General features: G+C 39.3%; 1 protein-coding gene across 2 annotated transcripts in view; it reads right to left on the bottom strand.

Moving 5' to 3' along the window:
* The window catches only part of MAN1A2 (mannosidase alpha class 1A member 2), a 136005-nt gene that overhangs the window by 33983 nt on the left and 77466 nt on the right, over positions 1 to 24556 (bottom strand). For both annotated transcript variants that reach the window (XM_032098687.1, XM_032098688.1), the window contains exons 6-8: positions 14154 to 14248; positions 12599 to 12722; positions 12090 to 12183 (exon numbers count right to left, since the gene is read on the bottom strand). In XM_032098687.1, coding sequence (XP_031954578.1) covers positions 12090 to 12183; positions 12599 to 12722; positions 14154 to 14248 — 313 coding nt within the window. The remainder of the gene's footprint in view (positions 1 to 12089; positions 12184 to 12598; positions 12723 to 14153; positions 14249 to 24556) is intronic.

The raw sequence follows: 24556 nt of genomic DNA on the forward strand, positions 1-24556 counted from the left end.
GATGTCATAAACCATAGTGGTTGGCTTAAAAGTGCAAACACTTGTAAACTAACTGCAGCAGAGGCAGCCCTGATAAAAGGAGGTGGAGGTGCAGTTTTAGTCAAATATAAACTATTTATCACTAAGGAACACATTACCAGCATGAGAATTTTTCTGAAAACAAGGTCTCACATAACAGAACTGCATTTGAAGAAAGTAAGTAAAGCATTTATCAGTTGGGAGGAAGCTGAACAGACACTGCTTCCCATTCTACAGCCTCGTGCCACAACAGAAGCAAGCAACACGAAACACCTCGCTCTGCTCCTCCCAGCCTGGGGGTGCAGATCACGACTGCTCAGCACACACAGCTCTGGAGAACAGAGCAACTGAACTCCAAATACTCCAGATGGAGAAACTAGATGTGAATATTTTAACAAGGCTTGGAAAAATATGGATGGTTCTTGAGTTCCTTAACTGTACTCTTTGAAAAAACAAACTTTAATCTGAATAGAATCACATTCCATTTCTAGCTTCACTTAGAGATGGCTAAAGCATTTTTGTCAAAGTTGTTTAAAGAAATCCAAACAAAACAGCTTGAGGCAGACAGAATACTCCAGTTGGAAGAACTGAAGTCTGACAGCTACAAGAAACTGAAAACACAATCACTTAATGAAAAGCATTAAGCAATCTTAATTATAAGTGCTACCAGTTTCTCATAGAATAAGCAAAATGACTTCCTAGAACTGTAAGGACTATCAAACTAAAGATTAAAAATGGCTAAGCTTTCACAATTCAAGTGTGTCCAAAGACAACAAAAGTACTTTGAAACAGACCAGCAAGTATAACTACCTAACTAATACACATATTTAGGTAACTAATGTTCTCAGAATCAAAACACTTCTTCAGACTGAATGTAATTTATGATTCTATGATGTCAAAGGAGTATCCTAATTTGGTATCTACAACAGACTGCACTTTCACTCCCAGGAATTCACAGCTGGAACAAACATTTTCTTTTTTTTTTTTTTTTTTGTATTCAAACCTTCCTGAAACATCAAAACATTCCAGCTGCTATTTATAATTCTGGAAAGATTTAGGTCATCTCTCAGAAGACATGTTCAGGAATTAAACAACAATCAACTAAATACACCAAGTCCACATGCTAAAATTAGAAACACATTAAATCCTTACCTCAGTGTGTTTACTGAGAAGTGGTCTTTTATCACCTGAAGTTGTCTTTTCAAGATTATTACACTCGCCCACAGAGCCACCCAAATGAAGCACACCTGCCTCTCAGCCAAGTGTAGAGTCACTGTAAATCCCAACTGTGTGGGAAGCCTTAATGAAGCCACTGGGATTTGCAGTGGGTTGATGGGAAGTCACATGCATGTTTGTCTCTGATGACTTTTTTTTACTTGACAAGGTGGCTGCAAAAAGCAGCTAAAAGGGATAACATCACCTGCTGCAAATGTGCCCACAACCCAAGGAGTCCCTTTTTAATAAGAGACCATACATAGGGGGATTGACAAGCTCTTAAGACCATTACACCCTTTAGTTTATTCACCTTAATATTCCTTGAAGAGCTCAATTCTCCTCTTGAAGATTAAAAAGAACATGAGAGAGGGAAACCTTTATTAGATTAAATCTAGTCCAACGCTCATCTGTACCAAATCAGCTGGCAAACCTACTGTCAACAACTTCACCCTCTCCCTTCAAGTTGTATAAAGACATGGCAGTTTATATATTTACATATGTATGTATGTATATATATCCCACATGGAAGCTGACAGTCAAAAGTGATTCCAAGAAGCAAGGAAAGACACTCCTCATTTTTGATGCACTTTTGGATTACACCACATGCAATATGAACCCAGGCTACTCTTCCTGTTTCTTTCTCCTAAACTTCAGTCTATGTATCTCTTATTTTTCTTCTCATGACAGATGCCTGAAATGGCACACGCAGCCACCTGAAGTTTTGATCACTCTGTACGTGCTGGGAAATTGTGCTAATTGTAAGACTTGTTCAGCCCATGCTCTGTGACTGAGACAGAGCTACCACACTGTATGTGGACTGCATTCATCACCACCCCTCTCTTACTTCTGACCAGATAGGTCATATGGGACCATATCTGCAAGATCACACAGATCTCCACGTTGAGATGGTATTTTAGCTTGCTGCTACAAGGATAGTCCAGCTTCCAATGGAACTTCAGGATTAAAAGAAGCCATTGGTAAGATACATTCAATGTTCACTGAACAGAGCTATAAACCCTCTCTTCTCAATGTCACCTAACTGGAAATGTTTCTCATGTGACCACCAACAGGAACATCTCCACGTAGAACGCAGAATATGAAGTCTCACGTACTGAAGACAGAATGAAAAGAAACATGTCAGATGTGACAATAGATGAGTCATCCAAATTTGCCAGTCGTCTAGAGAGCATTGATAGAAACACTCAGGTGCACAGCCTCCAACAAGTGATAGAGAAGGAATAAAATAAAAACAAGGAAGTTTAATAAGGCTGTAACAAGTTTGTAACTGGACTTTGATAGGCTTCCCTTTTGTAAGAAATAGTAAGTCAAGAATGGTTCAAAAATGCAGCTTTAGGCATATAATTATCAAAGAAATAATGAGATTCCACAGGAAATCAAACTCTAAAAACTCACAGAGCATGTGTCAAAGGATAATTTTTTACTCCCCAATCATTTTAAGTGAATGTCTTCAAAGCCATCAATGTAAACTTTCAAAAATATCAGGCAGTACCCTAAACATGTCCGATTTCTTTAATACAGGTGAATTTACTGAATTCACAGTGAGAAAAATAAATGGAAAAGCTGCTGTGGGACAAATTACAAATTCTGGATATTGATGCACTCCCCACCAAGATCATGCTCTAAGAGTACAGCTTGGTGGTACATCAAAATGAAATATTCATCTCTTTGCCCAGCTACGTATGCAAGCATTCTCAAAACCCAGTTATACCATATCCATATCCTTTCTTTAGGAACTATTTATAGACACTCCTTTTCAAATGCATAATTCATATACATGTTTAACCTTCCAATAACACTAGAATCTTTAACACACTAAACAAAGCTTTTATTTGTTCACCTTTTTCAGCATCTTGCTCAGCAGACCAACAAAATGTCTTAAGTTTAGTCTTATAAAAGCATGTTCCCTGTAATGCACAGTTCTGTTGCATTTCGTAAAATAAAGTTTTAACAGATTATCTTGCTCTTGGCTTCTAATGAATAAACAAATTTGAATGCAGCTTTTTCTTGGAACACAGCTAATTACATTTGTACAAGGGTGCAAAGCAAAAGGGCAAGGGGAATTCCCCAGCAGAGATTACAAAGATTATTTTCTATTCAAAACACATGCCATGTTTCTAAAGACAGAACACCACAAACTAAATTGGAGAGTAAAATTAAGGACACCTGCCAAGATAGGAAAAAAAATGCAAAGAACCACCCCCCCCCCCCCCCCCACCTCCTCATCTGCAACAGCAAGCCTACTGCTGGAAGCCAAGAAATAATGTTGTAATTTTATTTGTTCATAATGTGATAACCTGAAAGCAGATTTCAAATTGACGAATCTACATAAATAAATGCTTACACCAATGGCCGAACTAACTATCACACACTAACTATCACATATCTCAAGTTCTATAAATGATGTTCCAAACACAAATTAAAAAAAGCAATTTACTTGCTAAATCGAATAACTGTGCAAAAATGCAGTCAGGTTGGGAACTACTCTACAAGTATTTTTACAATATGCAATTATTTTAATTCTGGACCATTTCTACTTAAGTGAGAGAAAATCTTTTCCTTGCACTGAAGGGGAAAAATAATCATCTGAGAGTTAAAGTATTAGAAATTCTTATTCACAAGTCCAAATAGCAAGTAGTTATCTGATGAGTTTTGGAAAATACTTTGGAATATACAGGGTTACTTGACTCAATTCCCTTTGCTGCTTCTTAGGTTCTGGATGTTTTGCCAGAACTTGACATTACGCTTCACAGTTTTATTTTTCCTGACTCATGGCATCGCTAGTTTCTTTAAAGAAGGTACAGGTATTAATAGACATAATTTAAGATACCCCTTGTGCTAAGCAAGGCATGTAATAAATAAATAAGGGTAGGAGAGAGAATGCAAAGTATCTTCATAGTTAAAGGAGATTATGAGCAGCTTCAGCTGGCAAAGACAGGTTTTCCAATACTAGCATCTTTTCACTATCTCTAACTACATTATTAACCTGTTAATTTATGATACAATTACATTTTTATCTGAAATATTTATCTGCAGTATTTCTTTAATCTTTTGAAAGACTACTTCATTCTTCAGTATGATTCACTTCACCTTGCAATCTGCAAGGGTTTTCATCTCCCAGAGGCAGGTGTAAAGACTGAAAAGGTTTCTGGATTAATTTTAAAAATGAAAGGCCCAATAACTGATAAATAAATCAGTATCTGGAGTTCTATCTCTGTAGCACCCTTGAAAGCTTGCATTCAAGAGACCCACTCTCCCTATGGATCAGCTAGAGCTCACACTGTCAGGACAATACCCTTCAGCTAACATGCTGATTATTCTCAGTGTTCACATTCTCACACAGGGGATACGCAGAATGTGACAGCACCTTCCTCATCCAAAAGTGTCTGCAGATGATAGGGGCTGGTAGAGCTGGATGGCAGAGCTCAGGGGCTGATGGTGGGTCACAGGGCCCTAGGTTTATGCGCCAGTAACTGAAAACACCCGTGTGTGCTTGTTTTTCCCAGTGAATTTAATCCTGAGTGCATGTGTAGCTCATTAGCAAACTCCCAGCTGGACAGCAGGAGACCTGCATCAGAAACAACCCAAGCTCTGTGCTGATCGCTGCATAAGAGGTCCAGGGTGCAAGCACAGGTGTTGGACAGACTGAGAGCCTTTGCTAATGTTTGAAGGGTCCATGAGCATGAGGAGACTTGTGAAGGGTGCAATCCCCTGCATCTGTTTGACAGTGAACATAAGGAGGAAGATCAAAACCTGGCTATCTGTGGGTATGTTGCAGGTGAGTTGTGGCAGTACTACACAGGGGTGCTACAAAGGCAGGGCTGTTGGTGGCTGTCTGTGTGGGCAGCTGCAGCAGTGTCCTCTTAATGCATGTGTGCACCTCTCTGCAACACGTCCTGAGCCTCGCCACAGCCAAACTGCAAACAGGAACTTCAGCAGTCACATCCATCAGACAGGGATGGAGAGACCTGGACTTGGCTGGGCTTCAAGAGCTGGGAAGGAGGAATCCCCAAGTCTTGGAGCCTACTGAATGCAGCAGTTTTCTTACCATCTTTAACTGCGTTACATATATTTACAACAAATTAATTTTCACTTTTCCTTTAAATTCTGAAAAGTAAATATAGACAGATGGTGCTATGTATTTGATACAATACCACATCACAAATGAAAATAGATAGGATGTATTGCTCATGGTTTGTCTATTACCTGCAAGAGTTTAAATTAAGCAGTTTGGTTAATTACTTAGCTCAGCCCAAGGGCATTAGCCTAAAACCAGCTGTACGGGCAGGCATAAAAAACCTGGAATAATTGCCCAGCATTTCCACTGATTTAATGACAGTAATTTAAAATCATTTTGGTTTTTTTTTTTTCCATGTTTGAAAATTGCACCATTTTAAAAGAAGTGTAAATCTAACACAAATAAATTAAATGCAGAGAAGCCTTCTACAAGTAGTATTTTAAAATCAAAAGTGCTTGGTTTAACTTAAGCAATTATTGTTGAAAATCAAAGACCACCTGAAGAAAATGCAATATGCACATCCAACAAGGTATTTGCTTAGGTTTATTTAAAGGCCAGTCTCCAATACAAGCAACTGGGAAACAGAGGATGTAAGTTCCTCCCATTCAGCCACCTGGGTTGTGCCTCTACCTACTCTGTGCAGGACGCTGCAAGAAAGTGAGAACATCACCAGAAGGTGCTAAGGTAGTGCATGTAACAGGCTAAATACCTGTGTGAATCTTCTTACTGTCTTTAAAGGAAAGCTGTCACTTTGACCTGGAAGACACCATTTAAATTTAGTGCATTTAATACTCATATTACACGTGATCAGTATCACATTGTCAGTGAGTCCTTGTAAAGATGGTGACAGAGTGTCCCCCACCAGGCTTTTAACTTCGGCTACTTGCAAGTCTGATGGAGGGGCTTGTTTTCTGTAAAGAGACATGAATAAAGCACCAGAGAATAGACTACAGCCTGAATGTTCACCACATCAGCATTTAGTGGTGACAAATTCAGTGTCTGCTGCTACATTCCTAATAGCGGTGCTCCACCCATGCACTGTAAATTCACATGCTAGCTTACCTCACAGCAACTTGTTACTGTGTAATAAACTAAGGTGTAGTAAACACATAAGATTAACACAGAATGACATTTCTGCTTGTTTTCTTGCATATGGAAGCCATATTTGGCCTAAACCCCAACTTTAGTTAAACTGACAACTCTCTTAGTAACCAATCCAGGTAACTCCATACGTAGCCCAGGTGCAGGAAATGAGATTTGAAGTCAAGAGTAATTAGAGTTCCCCTTCAGTAACATTATTATTTGCAAGAGATGTTGGAACCAGATGAAATTCAGTAGTTTATTCTCAGTGTTGGAAAGCAAAAAGGAAGAATGCCCAATTTACAGAAATGTGCAAACATGAGTGGCGTGCCCTGACTTTGCAATACTATACAGATTTGGCATTTCTTTTGTTATTGCTCTTCTAGTTGGTATGCTGATCTAACGTGTTTCCAAATGCAAATTAAATTTTCTCAACATATTTTAATTTTTTAAGAAATCACTTTCCTTCAGTTCAAATCAATTTCCATAATTCTGAAATCCCTGCTTTTAATCAACTTTCTGTTGTATCTGCTTAGGAGGCTTCTCTAGAAAGTACAGTTACTGCTTTTGAAAATAATCTAATTCGAAGTTCTGATGCTCACACCAAACCAACCACTCACCATGTGTAAACAAAAAGCTAACAAAGTCAACTGAAGGTTAATGTGAGAGGTTAGAAAATGCTTTCTGCCAGCTATTTTCCTTTCAGTCTTAGAGAAACTGAAACCCCAAAGCAGAATTGTCATAAAGAACTTGTTCCTACTGGACCATCACCTTAGCCCATAAGTAAAAATGGAATCTGTCAACATTCCTGTGGGCATTATAGCTCTGCCTTCTAGGAAATGCCCCAGTGAGCTGACAAATCCTGAGCTGAACCCATTCAAAAGCTGTCATGACCCCTATGCTGTAATAATACCTGCACATTATAAGCTTAAACCCAAATATTTACCCATCATTTTCCTCCTCCTGGGTATAATGAACCCCTTTGCTGCTACACAGCATTAAGTGTCCAGTTGTATTACAAAGCACTTGGATTGGAAAGGATGGGGATTTAGCAATGACCAGTAAGCCATTCACCCAGCAGTTTTTAGGACTGGGGTTTACAGCATTCAAGAGGAAAGAAATGATGGGATGAAGTAGTAGTCCCTGCTCAGTCCTGCCTGCTGTGGCTTCAGACCCTGGCTGCTGCTGCCTCCTGAGGCAGGCAAAAAAAGAAAGGAAGTAATCTGTCACCAGAATCCTTCTGCAAGGGCTATGTCAAGTGCATTAAATGCAAATGAAAATTTTTATTAATTAAATTGTAATTACTTCAAAGACATGGCTATAGATTAATGTCACACCGACATAATGATTTGACTCATCTCTACAACTTGTTAAGAACCTGGAAGCAATGGTCACATCCTTCTTGATGAAATCATTATTACTAATTGACTGGTAAGTTTCTTCACTGATTATAACTTTTCAGGGATGTGTAACAGAAACATTGACTGGTTTAAATGAAAAAGCCTGTCTTTCTAAGCTCCAGCAAAAGAACAAGTGAAGAAGATGGTCTGCATGTCTGAGGGCAGTGTCCCCAGCACATCATTCCCAGCAGTGAAACTGCAGAACGTGCTATTTATACTGAGATCAAAAGGCCTGCACTCTGATAAATCAAACCCCAGCAGAAATGACTCACTGGACCCTGCATCCTCACATCAGAAGGATGTCGACAAGGTTGCAGCATATCACATACACCACTCCCCTTCTCCTAACCCAAGAAGAGCATTTTGAGCATACATTTAAACAAGGCAAACCAGACAAGAAAAAGCAACATGGCCAAACATTCATGGAGGCTAAGACAGAAATATTCTGAGGCACAGAAAAACCCCATAACAATTGCTGACCCCCAAAAGGCTTGAAAGACCTTTACAAAAGCTAGCTCATCACCATTTAAGAACCCTGGATATGCAAAGAGGGCTAGGGGGTACATTAACCAAATGTAAACGTAAAAGTACATTGAACCAAATGTACCTTTGGTTAAACCCCACAAAATTAGGGTGTGCCTAGGCTCCTTGTGCAAACAGCTCTGAGAAGGTATCAATATAGCCTATCAAATATCAAGGTAGAAGGTATCAAGAATTTTCCACAAGGTTCTTTTTGCAAGTAGAGATCGATCCAGTTTACAGCCCTATGGGGCCACACCAAAGCCACAGAAACCGATGCTTTTCTTTTCTTCCATGATCTTGCAACAGGAATTTCCTTTAAATATTCAAGTTTACCTATCATCTTGTTAGAACAAAATTAAACAAAACAGCAACACTTCTAGAAGGGTACAATTCTTCTTCTATTCAAATAATGTACATTTTTTCTTTAAAAAAGAAAAAATTAAAAAGCAAAGACAAAATATACCTGCAGAGAAAACTTGACCTAAATGAATTCTTCTACTATATATTTTGTCTAATACTAAGAATCAACTGGTACTAATAGCATTAATTGCTCTGACTGCTAAGTTCACATCACCACTGATGTTTTTATTACTTTGAATAAAGGTACTCACCACTAGAATGGAAGGTACAGAAACAGAAAAAAACCCCACCACTAGAAAGATGCTATATTGCAGCTATATCACATAGTTCTTCAGCAGTGCATTTAGGTATGTATTTATGCCAGTTTATTTTATCTATTTCACACCCCTCATGATTTAGTGGGAATACTGTACAGATTAACAGAAAACCTAACTAGAATTGAACCAAAAAAAGTTTGAGGAGGGAAAAAATTGTTGAAAGCAAGAAAGAAAGAAAAAAAAGAAAGAAAAGCAACACCAGAAAGGACAGAGTGAAGAGTTACTTGTATCTAGGCTAATAAAGTGTTCTGAAATAATGCTCAGAAACTATCTGCAGAAAGTACTTTGTCCAAGATAAGATGCATCGAACTAAAGGTCACAGCGAAGATGAGAAGGGCAGCCTTCCCAGAAGCTGAAAAAAGAAAAGTTATGCTTTGATACTCTTCCCATTGTCTCAGTCTTTCCAGTACAAAAGTATATAACAAGCCAAATACAATGCTCTTTGAAATTACCTTCTGAGAAGAACATAAAAGCCTTGCCTGCCCTTAATACCAACCATGGGACTCAAGCCAGTAACAGTGTAGGGGACTTCGACACGAGTCCTCTAGTGAATTGGGATGTTGTGTGTGAAGGCATCATCCTCACTCGACTCACTTACACGTAGCAGAACACAATCTCTGCAAGGCAGAAAGAAATTCCTGCCTAAGCCTCAGCTATTCCATCTCATCTGTCCAGTGTTTCAGACCACGTGCTCCTTTACTGTAACTTCTTAAATTTTTGCAAATAGATTGACTGAAGAGTGATCTACCAGGGATACAACAGAGACATTTTCTCATCATTCCACCCAGGTTTGTGAAAGGAAATAGTGAATTACGGATTCCTGCTATCTAGTCCCCACAAAATCAGTATTAGATTTACAAATGCTTGTTTGTCCTAGTTGTAGCCAAAACAGGGTTCATTTTTTACAGTAGCTGGGAGGGGACATGGCCAGACCCTAATGTTATTCAATACCACCTCAGGTCATTGCCAGGGACAGGGAAAATGACTCTTCTCTCAGGAGAAGGGCATCCTTTCTGGTCATGGAGAAGAAAGTGGTTGGGAAGAACAGGTCTTCTATGTAAATAGTTTCTTTGTCTTATATGTTTTGTTATTAATATTGTTGCTGTTATTGTTCAGTTTCTTATCTCATTGCTGTTTCCAGCAAATTGTTCTTATCTCAACCAGTGATCATTGTTTTTTGTGCTTCCAACAGGAGGCAGGAGGAGGTGGAGGGAGCGGCTGTGTGGTTTTAGGGGAACTAAATTGGAGACTACCATCCTAAGCCACAACATTGTTGCACTGGGAAAATCCTAGAAATACTACCAGAACATCTGAATCTGCATTTGGAACGTTATTTGCTCAAAAAAACCCCCCAAATCCCAACCACCAAATTCCAGGAAATAAATTTATGACTCATAAGCAGCACAGAAAAATTAAAAGCTCTATAAATTTGTATTTCTTTTTATCCTCAGAACTTAAGTCTCAGTTTATAATCCTAAACTTGAGTCCCAAATGTATTATCTTGCAAAATTCATTTAATAGTATGTTTGAGCTCCACCAAACTTCTGCAAAGTTAAACTTTTCACTGTATGTTTATTTTTAGTGATGAGAAGTATTTTATTCCCAAGAGATACTAATTCTGTGCATTGTTATTAGAAGAAAGCTGGAGAGGGACTTTTTACAAGGGCTTGTGGTGACAGGACAAGGGGAGATGGATTCAAACTGAAAGAGACTAGGTTAAAATTAGGTATTAGAAAGAAATTCTTTACTGTGGGGTGAGTGAGGAACAGGTTGCCCAGAGAAGTTGTGTATGCCCCATCCCTGGAAGTGTTCAAGGCTGGATTAGAGTCTTTGAGCAGCCTGATCCAGTGGAAGGTATCCCTGCCCACAGCAGGAGGGTCAGAACTAGATGATCTTTACTGCCCCTTCCAACCCAAGCCATTCCATGATTCTATGAAACAGTCCCTAAAGAATGCTGGTGATATGTCAAATTAGACTACTTTTGATAAAACCAGCACAAGCAGATGGTTAGGAATACAAAAAAAAAAATCAATAGAAAAAATTGTTCCAAAGCAACAATATAAAATTGCCTTTTGAATAAATAACACCTGAGTATTTGTATTTGCGTATTTTCTTATTTCTGAATGCATTGTTAAATTTACCAGAAGAATTTGTCCCATCAATCCATTTGCCCATCTCAGATGGGTCATGATTCACTCAAAGATATAAGATGCTTTGGAGAGAATTTTGGCTTTAAAGATGGGATTAGACAAGTATTTCACAATGACTGCAATGACAGCTGTATTCATCTCCCTCACATATCAGATTCAAAGTCAGAAGCAGATTCTCAGTTTGCAAGCCAGAACATGTTCTCCTGGATATTTAGAGCCAGCCACTGAAATCCCCAAAACCTATCAATGATGTCAAACAGGACAGAAATAGATCATCTTGCTTGTTTTTCCTAAATAGACCTGCATTTATAAAAGAAATAGAAATCTTGAAGAAAAAAATTCTCTTTTATCACCATCACTATCAAAGCACAAAACCACTCGACTTTTTTTGAAAGAACCACTTCAAGAAAGGAATCATGTTTGTGTCTCGCTCTTGATGTTTTATCTCTCCTCTTACATTGTCAGCAACAAAACCTGCTTTTTCTTTTCATTCCAAGGCTTTTTTTTTCACATCAATAAGGAGGTTCATCATGCCATTTCACGTGCCAATAAGTAGATGAATTATGTTTGTAGATGTCAGTGCCTAACACAATTTAACCACCACAAACATGCATTAACTTACAGCAATGCACGTCACCCTACAATAATCCACTTACCAGATGGTTTGCAGAACAAAACCAGGAACAGGATTAAAATGAGGAAATACTTTCAGCCTTATTCTTTATTACTTAAGATTTTATTGACCGATACACGTAATGACAGGCATCAGAAGCTGTTTTCAGGAAGTACCCTAAAATGTGAGCTCTGTGACTTCAGACAGCGACAGGCAAAGATTTGTTTCAGGAGATCTCAAGTTCAAGCAATCCTTCTGTGTTCTATGTTTTCAAGCAATGCTGTTTGTGCCCTACAGAATAAGCTTTCTGATCTGCAACTCAGCAACAAAGTAAGAAGTAGACTTCTAATTAGGAATTAATAAAATAAGAATACTTACGCTGACCCCACCGGCCTGTTCTTGGATTCAAATAATTTGGATAAAGTCCATTAGGACGATCCATTTTTTGAAGTAACTTCCGAATGTGCATGACCTAAATTAAATCAAGAATCAGGTTCACCGCTAACAACGTTCATCTGCCCTGTGCACATAGTTAAATCTAAAATCTTTTTTATTTTCCTTTCATTTTTAGTAGCAAATTTTATTAATCTGAACCACAAGCTCTCTTGAGGGCTTTCTTCAGATTTGCATAGTTTTGGTTTTAAAGGACTGCTTATATAAACATGCTTAAAAATCATGATTTTTAAATGTATTCTGAAACAAATAAGAAAACCTGGGTTGTCATATATTTCTACTTGAAAAAGGTATCTATTTGGTAACAGAAATACAAGCAAGAAAAAATTTACCTGCTACCAAGAAGGGAAGTAGAATTCAATACAGAAAGTACTTCCCCTTTAATGCAATTTATGATGAAAAACATGATAAAAATACTCATTTTTGAGACTCACCTTGTTGTAATATACGGGGTCCCCTGTCAAATAGCTGAGGTGGACAAATTCCATGTGCAGAGTACCAAACTCAGCGAGGATGCTACTGCCAGCAGAAGCCCAGCCCCAGTTTCGACCAACACCACTGAATTCCAAAAATATGCATAAAAAAGGGGAGAAAACAACAGAAAATTCAGAATTACTGCGCACAGCACAACTACCACAGCCAATCAGACAAGTAGCAACAACACTTTAACCCACACTTAAGATTACAGGAGTTGTGATTTGATCGATCAATTGGTTCACTGGTTGGTCTTTTTGGAAAAAAGGCGCCATAACCACATCAGCAAGAAGTCCTACGATTAAAAAATATAATACCTTGATGTCACACAAATCTGATGACTTAACACTGGGCTCAGTCTCAGCTGTTCTTTATTCACCATATGTTCCTAAGACAAGAATCAAGATAACACAAGTTCTGAAGGTCGCAGCATTTGCTTCCTTGTCCTGTCAATCTTTACCCTGCCAATCTTTAAGGGATCTGTCTTCCCTTCACCTGTGGGGGATGTGCATCCCTATCTTGTGTCTACATAGGAATACAGGATGTTTACTGTTGGCACAACACATGAGTTCCTCAGGCTCACTTAAAGAATCAGCAGAAAGTGCCACATACCTCCTACCTTTTGCACTCTAAGAGATACCATCTTGCTAAGTCCTAACTCCTAAATTACCTCTGGTTTGTTCTAATTTGGGAGTTTTCATCACCTTTCAGGATTGGGTCTTCTAATTTCTGGAGTTAACCACATATTTCTGAAGATTAATTTTACTTCCTCTCATAAAATATTTCAGTTATGAGTAAGTGTACACACAATCTAGATATACATCCAAAATCAGCTACTGTTTAAGGACATAGTGAAAAATGTAAAGAATGCCTTGCATTAAAAAAAGCTCTCTCAAAATCTGAGGGAAATCCCAGCACTGAGCAAGCAATAAATTAGACAAGGCAGTTGTCTTCCATGAGGTAATGCAGACCATCGAAGTTCAGTCTGATCTGAGCATTCATCTAAAGGAACCTCTCCATCTGCACAGACAATAGTTGGCTTCAGCACATCAGACTTGATACCTAAGCTAAAATGTAAAATGAAACAGTATCTTCAGAGTCCCATCATCATCTCAAATGCTGGGAATCTTCTAAAGGTAATATACAGCTCACATAGTACAGAAAACCCAGTAAGTTCAACCATGCCCTGCAAACAATTGTGGTTTTCAATAGATTTTGTAATGACTAAAGAAACAATTATTAAGCTCTAAAGCAACACACAGAATAATACACTCAGCGTGGTCCAATGGCAGGTTGAATGCTTATTGCATAATCAGAAGTAAAAACAACATGATCAAAATTTATTGCAGTTAATGAGTTAGAATGTGCTGAACTCTATCAAAATTAACATGCCAGGAATGACAATTTGTCTGCATTTTCTACAGTTCCACTACTAAGAAAAAGTGATGTATGCTATTACTAATTTTAAGTTGGAGGGAGGGGGAGGAACACACTTCACAAAAGAAAACTCATTACCTTTTCAGATTCACCATTGCCCATGGTATACCCGTAGGTGTGTTGAAGGCTGGAAGAAGTTTTCCTGCCAGTTGCACTGCTTTGATCTTGAAAACCTAAGATAGTAGGATCAATTGCAAATAGTTACAAAGTCTGATCTACCTCCAAGAATTACAAAGACTGAAATTTCCTTGCTCCACCTACCCCTTTGTATTAAAAAAGCTTTACATAGTAAAAAACATATTAACTTATAATTTTTTGCCACTTGTTCACTTTATAACTTTTGGTTAGATTTGAACATGAAAAGAAAACTTGTCATTTTAATTTCTTTCCTTCTAAGCTCTCCAGCAATAGTTCTTAGATTCCTATTACAGAAGAATATCAGGTCTCCTCCCACCTCCCTCCACCAGTATTAGGAATTTCAAGTGCTTTCTAAAACAGTCTTTAAATCATACCTTATATTTCTCATTAAAAACCAAGACACAACTCTCCTACCCAAGTATTTTAACTTTTACAAACTTCCAGTCTCTTTTTAATGAGATTACTGCAGACAGAGTTCCCATTCTTTTATGAACACTGTCTAGGCAAAACCAGATGCGCAGTTTCCTCTAGTTTTTCCTTCATCGATAATGCATGAAAAATAATATGAATAACATGAAAAATAATTACAGGGTTAATCTTCCCTCTCTAGTCTGATCCCTCACAGAAATTACTGAGAGGACAAAATCTCTGTCATTTCTAGTGTTATTTCTACTTACTTTTAGAACATAAATCTGGAATAGCCTTATTGAGAGCCCAAAGTCTATTAGACAGACAAGCAATTGGGATAAAGTTCCTTCTAAGCCTACCTGCAGCATGTTTTCCAAAGAAGGTGTATTTGGTATATCTCCATGGCATGAATTGGCTTGTACCAGTTAGTTGCTAGCATACTTTTTAATTAATGCACTCTCAGTATTCACTACATTTCTGGAGAAGTATCTCCTTAATCTGGAGATAAGATTATTCACCAGTTTAACACCATACAAACTAGTTACAAAAAGAGCTACCCCGTCCCAAAATAACTTATGCAACATGGACTTAGTATAGAAACATCCTCTCTTTGGTGACCAGCAATAGGACACGAGGAAATCAAATGAAGATGCATACGGGCAATTTCAGACAGGGAAAATGTTCTTCACTAAGGGCCTGGTCACAGCACCAAGCCTGTCACAGCTCAAGGAACGTGTGGATGATGCTCTTAGTCATATGGTTCAGTTTTAGGTAGTCCTGAGAGAAGCAGGGGGTTGGATTCCACAATCCTTAAAGGTCCTTCTAACTTGAGATATTCTACAATTCTATCGTCAGCTACCTGACCAATACTCTGTAATCAAGAAGAATAAGAACTTTAGGAAGGACTACAGGAGTTGGATTTGTAAAGTCTATGGGAGGAAACTGATGAGATGCTCACTAGAGAAGCAAGCTGAAAAAAAAAGCAATCAAGAACATCCTTATTTTTCATATGAAGGTGGGAAAAAAATCAATATCTTAATGTTTGCGGAGATGACTAGTGAGACATGAAATAAACCAGAAGAAAATATTAAAGATGACATCTAATTGTATTTGATGCAGTGGAGTATGGAGAGATGGAGGTGAATCTGAAAGCAATGAGCCAGGATAAAGAACTTTTACAGAAGTTCTCCATATGAATTGTAAGATGGGATATGTCTAAACTGAAAAAGAATATACCTGAGGATATGATTTGATAGAATTGTGAAGTAACAGAGGCAATACGGCTTGAATGATTTTTAGCAAAGAAACCGACAAGAGATGGTCTTTGAGAAAACGTGCAGAAATTTAGCAGTAAAATTCATACAACACTCTGACCTTGAATAAAGGACCAAGTCAGAACAGGGAGGCATAGTATAAGGAAGAGGTATAATACAGGTGAAATCTATGGTAATTGGGAAAAAAGAAAACCTTAAGAGAACTGAAAGCTCAGTCTTGGCCCAGTTGCATAAGAACTACTTCATTTGCATCTATAAATAAGCATCAAAAATTCATGTTGAACTTCTAGAATTTTAAGTAGTAGATGGGTCAAGAGCAGAACTATCTACTGGGAGTCATCTGAAGGGACTCCCTCTACATTGCAGGCAAGCTTTAACACTTAATCAAGAACAGAATGATGACTTCCAGTGAAATCGTAAACAGTTTGGAAAGACATTTGTAACATGAATTTGTTTATCTTCAGCTTTCGTATGTTGCACCCTCTGCTATGCACTATCATATTGTTCATTAATAAAAGATATTGAAACATTAGGGTGAGAATATTCAATGGAAGAACATCCTTAGAAACATCCTTGCTAAAAGAATATTCTTAATGGCTAACTATTTACATTGCTATCCAACTTTTAATCAGTTTGAAATGTATGGTACGTGGGGAAGGAGTTTTTAGCTAGAGTGTATGAAGTAAAGGTTGAGCTGATCTAAATGTGCACAAATCCAGGCAAGACAGTTAAAGCAAGGCAATCACTGAGCCATTTCAGCATCAGAGCACCAGCAGGAGCTGCTAATTCAGACAACCATGTTCTTAGCAGTACCTGCCCAAACTGGCTGTGATAAAGGCACTTTCCTGTCACCTCCAGTGGGCTGAGGACTCTTGAGTACCACTGATCTAGCATCAGAAGGTACAACATTCCCTCTCTATATCCCTCTCATCCAAAACTGAATGTAAGGAAACAAAACATTGGTTGAAGGCATGCCTTTACTTTCTATTACTGCCATCTCAGTCCTATCTTGCTGCTACTTCTGCATAAAAAAACGACTGAGTGCTTGGCACAGTGTATACCTATGCAAGCTGGAGTGAGAACTGGGAAACAGCTGCATAGGATTTTATCAGAGCCAAGTGACCACAAGAGTACTCTTGGAGAGAGGGAGGGAAAAGAAAGAAACGTAGCAAGCAGTGGTGAGTGAGGTGCCTTTTACGGGAAACTGCAGAGGTGTCCAGAGAGCTCTGCTGAGCTCGTTAAAGTGCCTTGTTTAGCAAGTTCCAACCTGCCATAAGAACAACAGCAAAAGCCTCAGGCTCTAGCTTATGAATAATGTGCCGGTATCAGACAACATCGTTACTTATCATGTAATATTTTTACTTTAATTTTTTTTTAAAATGGGTTGAACTCATAGATTCTACTTCAGCCCTGGCAGTTCCCTGTTGACAGGCAATGCAGTTCAAAAAATACATAGGCAAGAAGAACAGAAAAGAACAAAAAATGAATGGCTGCCTTAAAAATAGAGCTCGTTAGGAAACCGTAGAAGAATTGGGGTTATTTAGTCCAGACAAAAGATGTTCAAAAGAGGAGAAGATAATGACTTTTCAGTATATAAAAGGCTAACACAAGTAAAAAGAAATAATATTTTTCCATGGACATGGAGAACAGAAAATAACACCAAAATGGACCAAGGGAAAGTAAATTAGTTATTAGGAAAAACTTGGTGATAAGAATAACTACTAATGCAGCATAACTGTGATTACTGCAAAGTCATCACTACAGCATTTAAAAATGCTCTGTACAATACATACAAAGACTTAGATGATTTGACTTTACCAAGGAACAGAAGAATAACTGAGAATTACTCAGCTGCCTTACCACTCTTCCAGCCATGTTGCTGCATTTTATTTGCATGGCAAGGTTTTGGTAGTGAAGGGCCACAAGGGTGGCTTCTGTGAGAAGCTGCCAGAAGCTTCCCCATGCCTGGCTGAGCCAATGCCAGCTGGCTGCAAGACAGACCCACCACTGGTCAAGGCTGAGCCCATGAGTGGTGGTGGTAGAGCCTCTGCGAAAATATGGTTAAGAAAGGGGTAAAAAAAAACCAACCACAGAACAGCAACTGCAGCCAGAGGAGTGAGAATGTCACAGAATCAACCCTGCCAACACCAAGGTCAGTGCACAAGGGAACGGAGGTGCTCCAGCCACCAGAGCTGAGATTCCCCTACAGCCCATGGTGCAGCCCATGGTGAGGCAGGATGTCCCCCTGCAGCCCATGGACGTCCATGGGGGAGCAGAGATCCACCTGCAGCCCGTGGAAGAGCGCCATAGCAGAGCAGGTGAATGCTCAAAGGAAGCTGTGACCCTGTAGGAAGCCCACACCGGAGCAGGGTCCTGGCAGGACCTGTGGCTCTGTGGAGAGAAGCCCATACTGGAGCAGGCTTGCTGGTGGGACTGGTGACCCCATGGGGGACACCGACTGGAGCAGTTTGTGAAGAACTGTGGCTTGTGGGAAGGACTCATGGGAGAAGTTGGTGAAGGGCAGTCTCCTGTGGGAAGGACCCCACCCTAGAGCAGGGGAGGAGTGTGAGGAGTCCTCCCTCTGAGGAAGGTGGGGCAGAGATAACATGGGATGAACTGACTGCAACCCCCATTCCCTGTCCCCCTGCGCTGCTGTGGGGGAGGACGTAGAGAAAATTGGGAGTGAAACTCACCCTGTGAAGAAGGGAGAGGTAGGGGAAAGGTGTTTTAAGATTCAATTTTTATTTCTCATTTTCAGTTAATACCCCTAGTCGGGTCTGGTTTGCCCATGACAATACTCAGCAAGTGATCTTTCCCTGTCCTTACCTGGACCCATGAGTCTTTCACTGCATTTTTTTTGTCTCTCCCCTGTCCAGCTGAGGAGGGGAGTGACAGAGCAGCTTTGGGGAGCACCTTGCATCCAGCCAGGGTCAACCCACCACAGTTCCCAAGTAATGAGATGCCTTGTGCACATTCCATACATGTAAGAGGAAAATGTTTTGCCTCTCAGGTATGGTATTTACTCTGTAGACACACAAAGGACCTTCCATGAATCATGGAGACCATCTATCCCCAAGTTTCTTTGCTAGCACAAAGCTCCAAGTACAGAACTGATCAGAATCTTCTCAAAGACACTGTAACAGCAGTAGCAAACATCCTGCTTTGAAGATGCAAAAGCACTGTTCTAGGTAAACGGGTATTAATCCCAAGGTAGCTGTTTTGTGCACTCTCAAAATACAGACAGACATTCTTCAGAAAAGTTTTAGAAGCCACTGTAGACTTGGAAAAGTATTTCCATTTTACATGGCAAAATCTAACACATTAAATCCATCAGTTTACATGGCCTTTACTAGGCTAATACTTCTTTCTGTAAATAATATAAAGCAGTGGAAGAATTTCTTCCCCCTTTCAAAAACAAATCAAGCTGTTTACAGCTAGAAGGGAAGAGACTGAAAATTGGCAGAAAAAGCAAAATCTAAACCCCAAATCGGGTAAGTGGATCCCTCATTAAGATGAAAACAGCAATCAGTATTTACAAACTAGTATGTACAGCAGACCAGCTGTGAGGGCCTGAATAATTTTCATCCATTAAATTGATGCTTAACATATCAAACCTGCCACCCACTCCACAATATGAAAGCTTGCTCCTGAGCCTATTAATCCAAGCAAGGCCTTTAAAACATTCAGCAGAAAAGGCCTGAAAGATTTCAATGATTCTTCAAAAGTCTTATTGATGTATCCAGTGACTGCCTAGATGCATAGCTGCAGCTCTCAGAAGACTATATTATGCTAATACTGCTGTTAGGTGTTCCCTTCCAGCACTATAAATGGCAAACAGCACCAAATGCCCTCTGTTCCTAACTCTGAGGGCAATGATAGATGTTTTCTACAAATAAGGAACCTCTTTCATGTACGTGCATAGACCAGCCTTTGAATCATTCTTATTAAAAAGTAATAAATGCCAGACTTCTCTCTAATCTGATGGTTATTAACTAGCGAGTCTCTATGACCATGCAACGTGGCTGGTTCTGTAGGCTTTGATAGCCCCAGATCATTGAAAAAACATCAGACAAAACAGATATACTGCACAAGTTCACAAAAATACAGTACTTGGGGTTCACCATCAGTACTACTATTGGTATCAAATCCTGAACACATTTCCTTTGAACACTAAGGATGAAGATGATGAGGGAGACCTATCTCATTACTAAATATAAATTGAAAAACCAGAGCACTTGACAGCAATTCCAGACTCACACCCTTGAGGAAACGATGTGGTACTCCTTGGCCCAATCAAGAATAGTTACCTTTCTACCTTCAGAGTTCAATCTGCAGCAGTCAGCTCCTCGCTGCCTTTTGGTAGCTTAAACACTCATTTAAAGTTCAACTTCTTAGAGAGGACTCTCTGCATAAGTGGAGATAAAGGCTCGTGGTGAAAATCAAGCTGCATTATCACCAAAAAAAACAAACTAAGAAAACCAGAAGTAGCTTAATAACCACTGCTGGTTTGATGCCTGTTTATATGTAAGTCTTACTGCATAGGAAAAAGATGCCTGCATGCCAGATCAATAGCTCTAAGCTCCTAGATGAATAGCTCTTAACTTCCAACACACCTTGCCCCTGTAAAGTTTGGGGGCTCCTGGGTTTTACAGTGTTCCTAGGGCATTTCCCCCTGCAAGTGGAGGCCATCCTGCTACGAAGAAATGGAAAAACAGCTCCCTCTTTACACACTTGCTTCTAGTAATTTTCATGGATGTAATTACAAAGTCATCTTGTGAGATGAGGGAGATGCAATAAGATTCTGGTAACATTTCTGCTGTCATAGTATGAAATGAGAGTGGGAGAACACCTGAGGTATATTTTACAGATGTTTGTTAGTGATGATTGAAGAGGTAAGCCACATCTAGAATTGGTCCTGGAGAATGTAAATCATGTTCATGTGAAATTTAGCAAGGCAGTTACAAACTATACTACCTATAGTGGTGAAATGATGTAGAAATACATAAATTCAACAGCACCTCATCAGCACTGTAGGTTTCTTGAGCTGTAGCAGATGTTCAAGGAAGGAAATTTTGCAGATACTGTAAAGACAGTGCCGTAGCTAGGGTACTATTGCTGTCCTTGGTAAGCTGCAATGATTACCAAAGTACTTGATGAACAACACTAAGCATTTCTAAAACACTGAAACTTTAAACAAGAGAAGGCTTATTCTGCAAAGGGAATGCTCTATGAATTTATATTTATGGCAGAAAAAAATCGGTATGGAAATGAAAAATCTAAACCCATCTCAGCAGTCTAAGATCAGAGTTAAAAAACCAAGAATCAACTTAAATCTGGATTATGGCGACAACTTAAAATGGCTATGATGACAATTTGCTCTACTTTCTTTACTTCCTCCCTTCAGATATTTGTACACAATGATGGGGTCCCTCCTGAGTCTTTTCCTCTCCAGGCAGAACAGTCCTGGCTCTTCCAGCATTCCCTCAAATGAGAGATAATCTAGTCCCTGAACTATCTTTGTCAGTCCTTTGTTGGACTCTCTCAAGTATGTTCATGTCTCTTGCACTATGTAGCCTAGAACTGGATACAGCAAAGGGTAAGAACTACCTCCGCTGACCTGCTGGCAAATTTCCTAATGCACGCCAGGGTACCATTCACTTTCTTTACTGCAAGGGAATATTGCTGCACGTGGCCAACTTGGTGTCCACCACTTTTCTGCAGAGCTGGGTGGCCCCCACATACAGTGGTGCATGGGCTTGTTTCTTCCCAGGTGCGGGATTTTGCCCTTGCCCTCGTTGAACTGCATGAGGTTCCTGTCAAGCCCATTTCTCCATCCTACTGAGGTTCCTCTCACTGGCAGCACAAACCTCTGGCATACCAGTTGCTCTTCCTGGTTTGGTGTCATCAGCAAATTTGCTGAGGGCGCCATCTGCCCCATCATCCAGATCATTTGTGAAAACATTGAACAGAATTGGACCTGGGGTACACCACTAGTTACTGTGCTCAAACTGTATTTTGCACCACTGATCATCACCCTCTGACCTTGTCTGTTCAGTTTTCAATCCACCTCACTATCTGCTCATCTAGCCCATACTTCACTAGCTTCTTTATGAGAATCTTGTGGAATACAGTCATTTTATCATAGGTCATCAGGGTTGGTTGAACATGAGTTCCCCAATCACTTTGTTGCTCATGGGCTGGGGAATAGTTTACCAAATTAGTTGCTCCATCATCTTTCCAGGGATAAAGGTAAGACTGGCCAGGCTCTAGTTCCCTAGATCCTCCTGCTGGCCCTTTTTGAAGGCAGGAGAGATTTAGGGGTGATGCCATCATGCTCATCTTGTGCATTAGCTTTGGTGCCCAATGATACTCACTTAAACCTTTGCCAGTAAAGCTACTACACCTCTGCAAGGCATTCAGCTGTTACACACAGGCAGTTTATACAGGCAGAGGGAAAGAAACTGCTGAATTTTAACACTCTCCAAAATTTTAAAACACTGCCAAATTCACCCTCATGGAAGTCCAGGACTGGTTACCTCTGCTGCTGCAAAGCATTCCTGTGCTATAAGAATTCTGGTTTCTCAAGAGCAACAGGATAAAGCAGATAGCACTTAAGCCATAAATATTACATAACTTGATGAGTTGCTCATTTCACAAGGCAATAAATGTGTCATGGAATGTTCCTTCTTTGTGGAAAAAAGAAACTCCCTTAGTTTTCAAAACATGTAGACTAGGTTTACATTTTCTTTAACCAGTAAAATCACAAACAAGACTTCTACAAATACTTTTATTTAAGAAACTAACACTGGATTCCTCCCTGAAAGATACACTTTTGCTGACAATTTTAAAGAACAGTAGGAAGGCAAAGAAGGCTGTCCAGTTTCAGATGACACATGAAATTAGGTCACGTAACAGTTGCCTCTGATCTAAACTTCATGGCTACACAAGCTTGGCTATCCTTAGTCTCTCTTTTTGGAGATCCAGAGATTCTGCTTGTAAAAGTTTTCTAATGCAGTGTATCAGAATTATCACAACTTCCAAGGTAAAAGCTGCAACTGTGTTCTGCATTCTACTTCTGAAAGCAAAAGCTCAGTAAAGCCCACAGGACTGAACAGGTCCATTCATACATCCAAGCTGTTTCTTTCCTAGAGCCTCTAGACTGCTTTGAGATGAAAAGACAGGTCATGATTTTTTGGATTAATGAATACAGGGACAAAAACTAGCAAAAGAGATGGGAAGAAACTACCCCATCATAACAATCTAGGAGAACTATCATAGTGGTAGTTCCTAAGTTGAGTTGTACTGAAAAGCATTAAAACGCCTATCTGATCATATTGTTCAGCTACAGTCTACAAATGAGCTGAAAAATAAACACACAAAAATACTTCAACTGCTTCAGCTAGCTGCAGATAAGACAGATATTGTCTGCTGGACTACAACTTCCCCTATTTGCATTTTACAAATTAGCAATTACATATTCAAATGCTGCTTCTTAGATAAAAGATAAATACTCTGGTGATTCTCTACCATCAGCAGGGAAAGATCTGCAAATGGAATTCTTAAGTGATACTATCTTTATCTTCTTCAAAAGTTTTCCAAAGCTGCTTTCCTGGACAAGAGACATGAGGAATCCAGTTACTGTTGACTGAGGCATCTTAGGATATAATGAAATATTCATTGGTTTCACACTACTGATATTTTTGAAAAACCGATATGAGAAAGTCTGTGCATATATTAGCTTATTAGAAATATTCAACATTTTTACTTTAGAAGATCTGAACATAAAAATTTGGCATACACTGGACAACCAGCTAATCATATTTGAACTACCTGCCACTGGCTAATAATACTTCAATTAAACGGCATAATTTCCATTCACTTCAATAGCTGTATCAGCTTCCTTGGCACAGGTTTCATGCATATCTGAGTAGAAATGTTACATGTTCTCAATTTTTAAAGGGCCTTCAAATCCAAGGCACTTTACACCAGTCAGTCAACATCACAGATGACTTAAAATTCAGAATAAATGTGATGAAAATCTGGCATATAAATGCCTCCTCGATCTGATAATTCCAGAAGATGTAGCACACTGCTTCACATCCCATTTAACTGAGCCAAAAACCATGGCAGTCTTGAGTTAATTTTCTCTTCTGCTATTATTATTAGAATAGTAGGCAATTTTTGTGCTTCATCTTTCCTGCTTTTCATATCTCTGGCTTCTTCACTTTAAGTTTACCCACACAAGCAATATTAACCTGCTAGCTTAGTTACCTTTGTAAAAAAAATGGTCCCAGGCCTAGAAGCGACAATCTTGAATTTGCACAACACACCAACCACAATCACTCATGCCTAAGCATAATCTCTTCTTGCTGAAGGAGCTACTACAGTAGCAGAGGGAACCAGATGTGGGAGCACAGACAATGTATGGCTTCTAGCTTAAATGTTCCCCAACTAGTAGCTGGCACAGAGAAAGGTTGATTTAAACTGTGGAAAAAGGAAAAGGAGAAAGGAGAAAAATGAATGGCCGTCAGAAAATTGAAGAAAAGAGCCATCAAGGGACAGCTTTTCCTGTAAAGTGAACCAGGAGAAGTGGTTAAGGACAGGGCTTGCAGTTCCCCACCTCCTACAAGGTGAAGTGTCAGGGAGAAGTTGGTAAAAGAA

This window comes from Corvus moneduloides, chromosome 2, assembly GCF_009650955.1.
Source record: "Corvus moneduloides isolate bCorMon1 chromosome 2, bCorMon1.pri, whole genome shotgun sequence".
Classification (NCBI taxonomy): domain Eukaryota; kingdom Metazoa; phylum Chordata; class Aves; order Passeriformes; family Corvidae; genus Corvus; species Corvus moneduloides.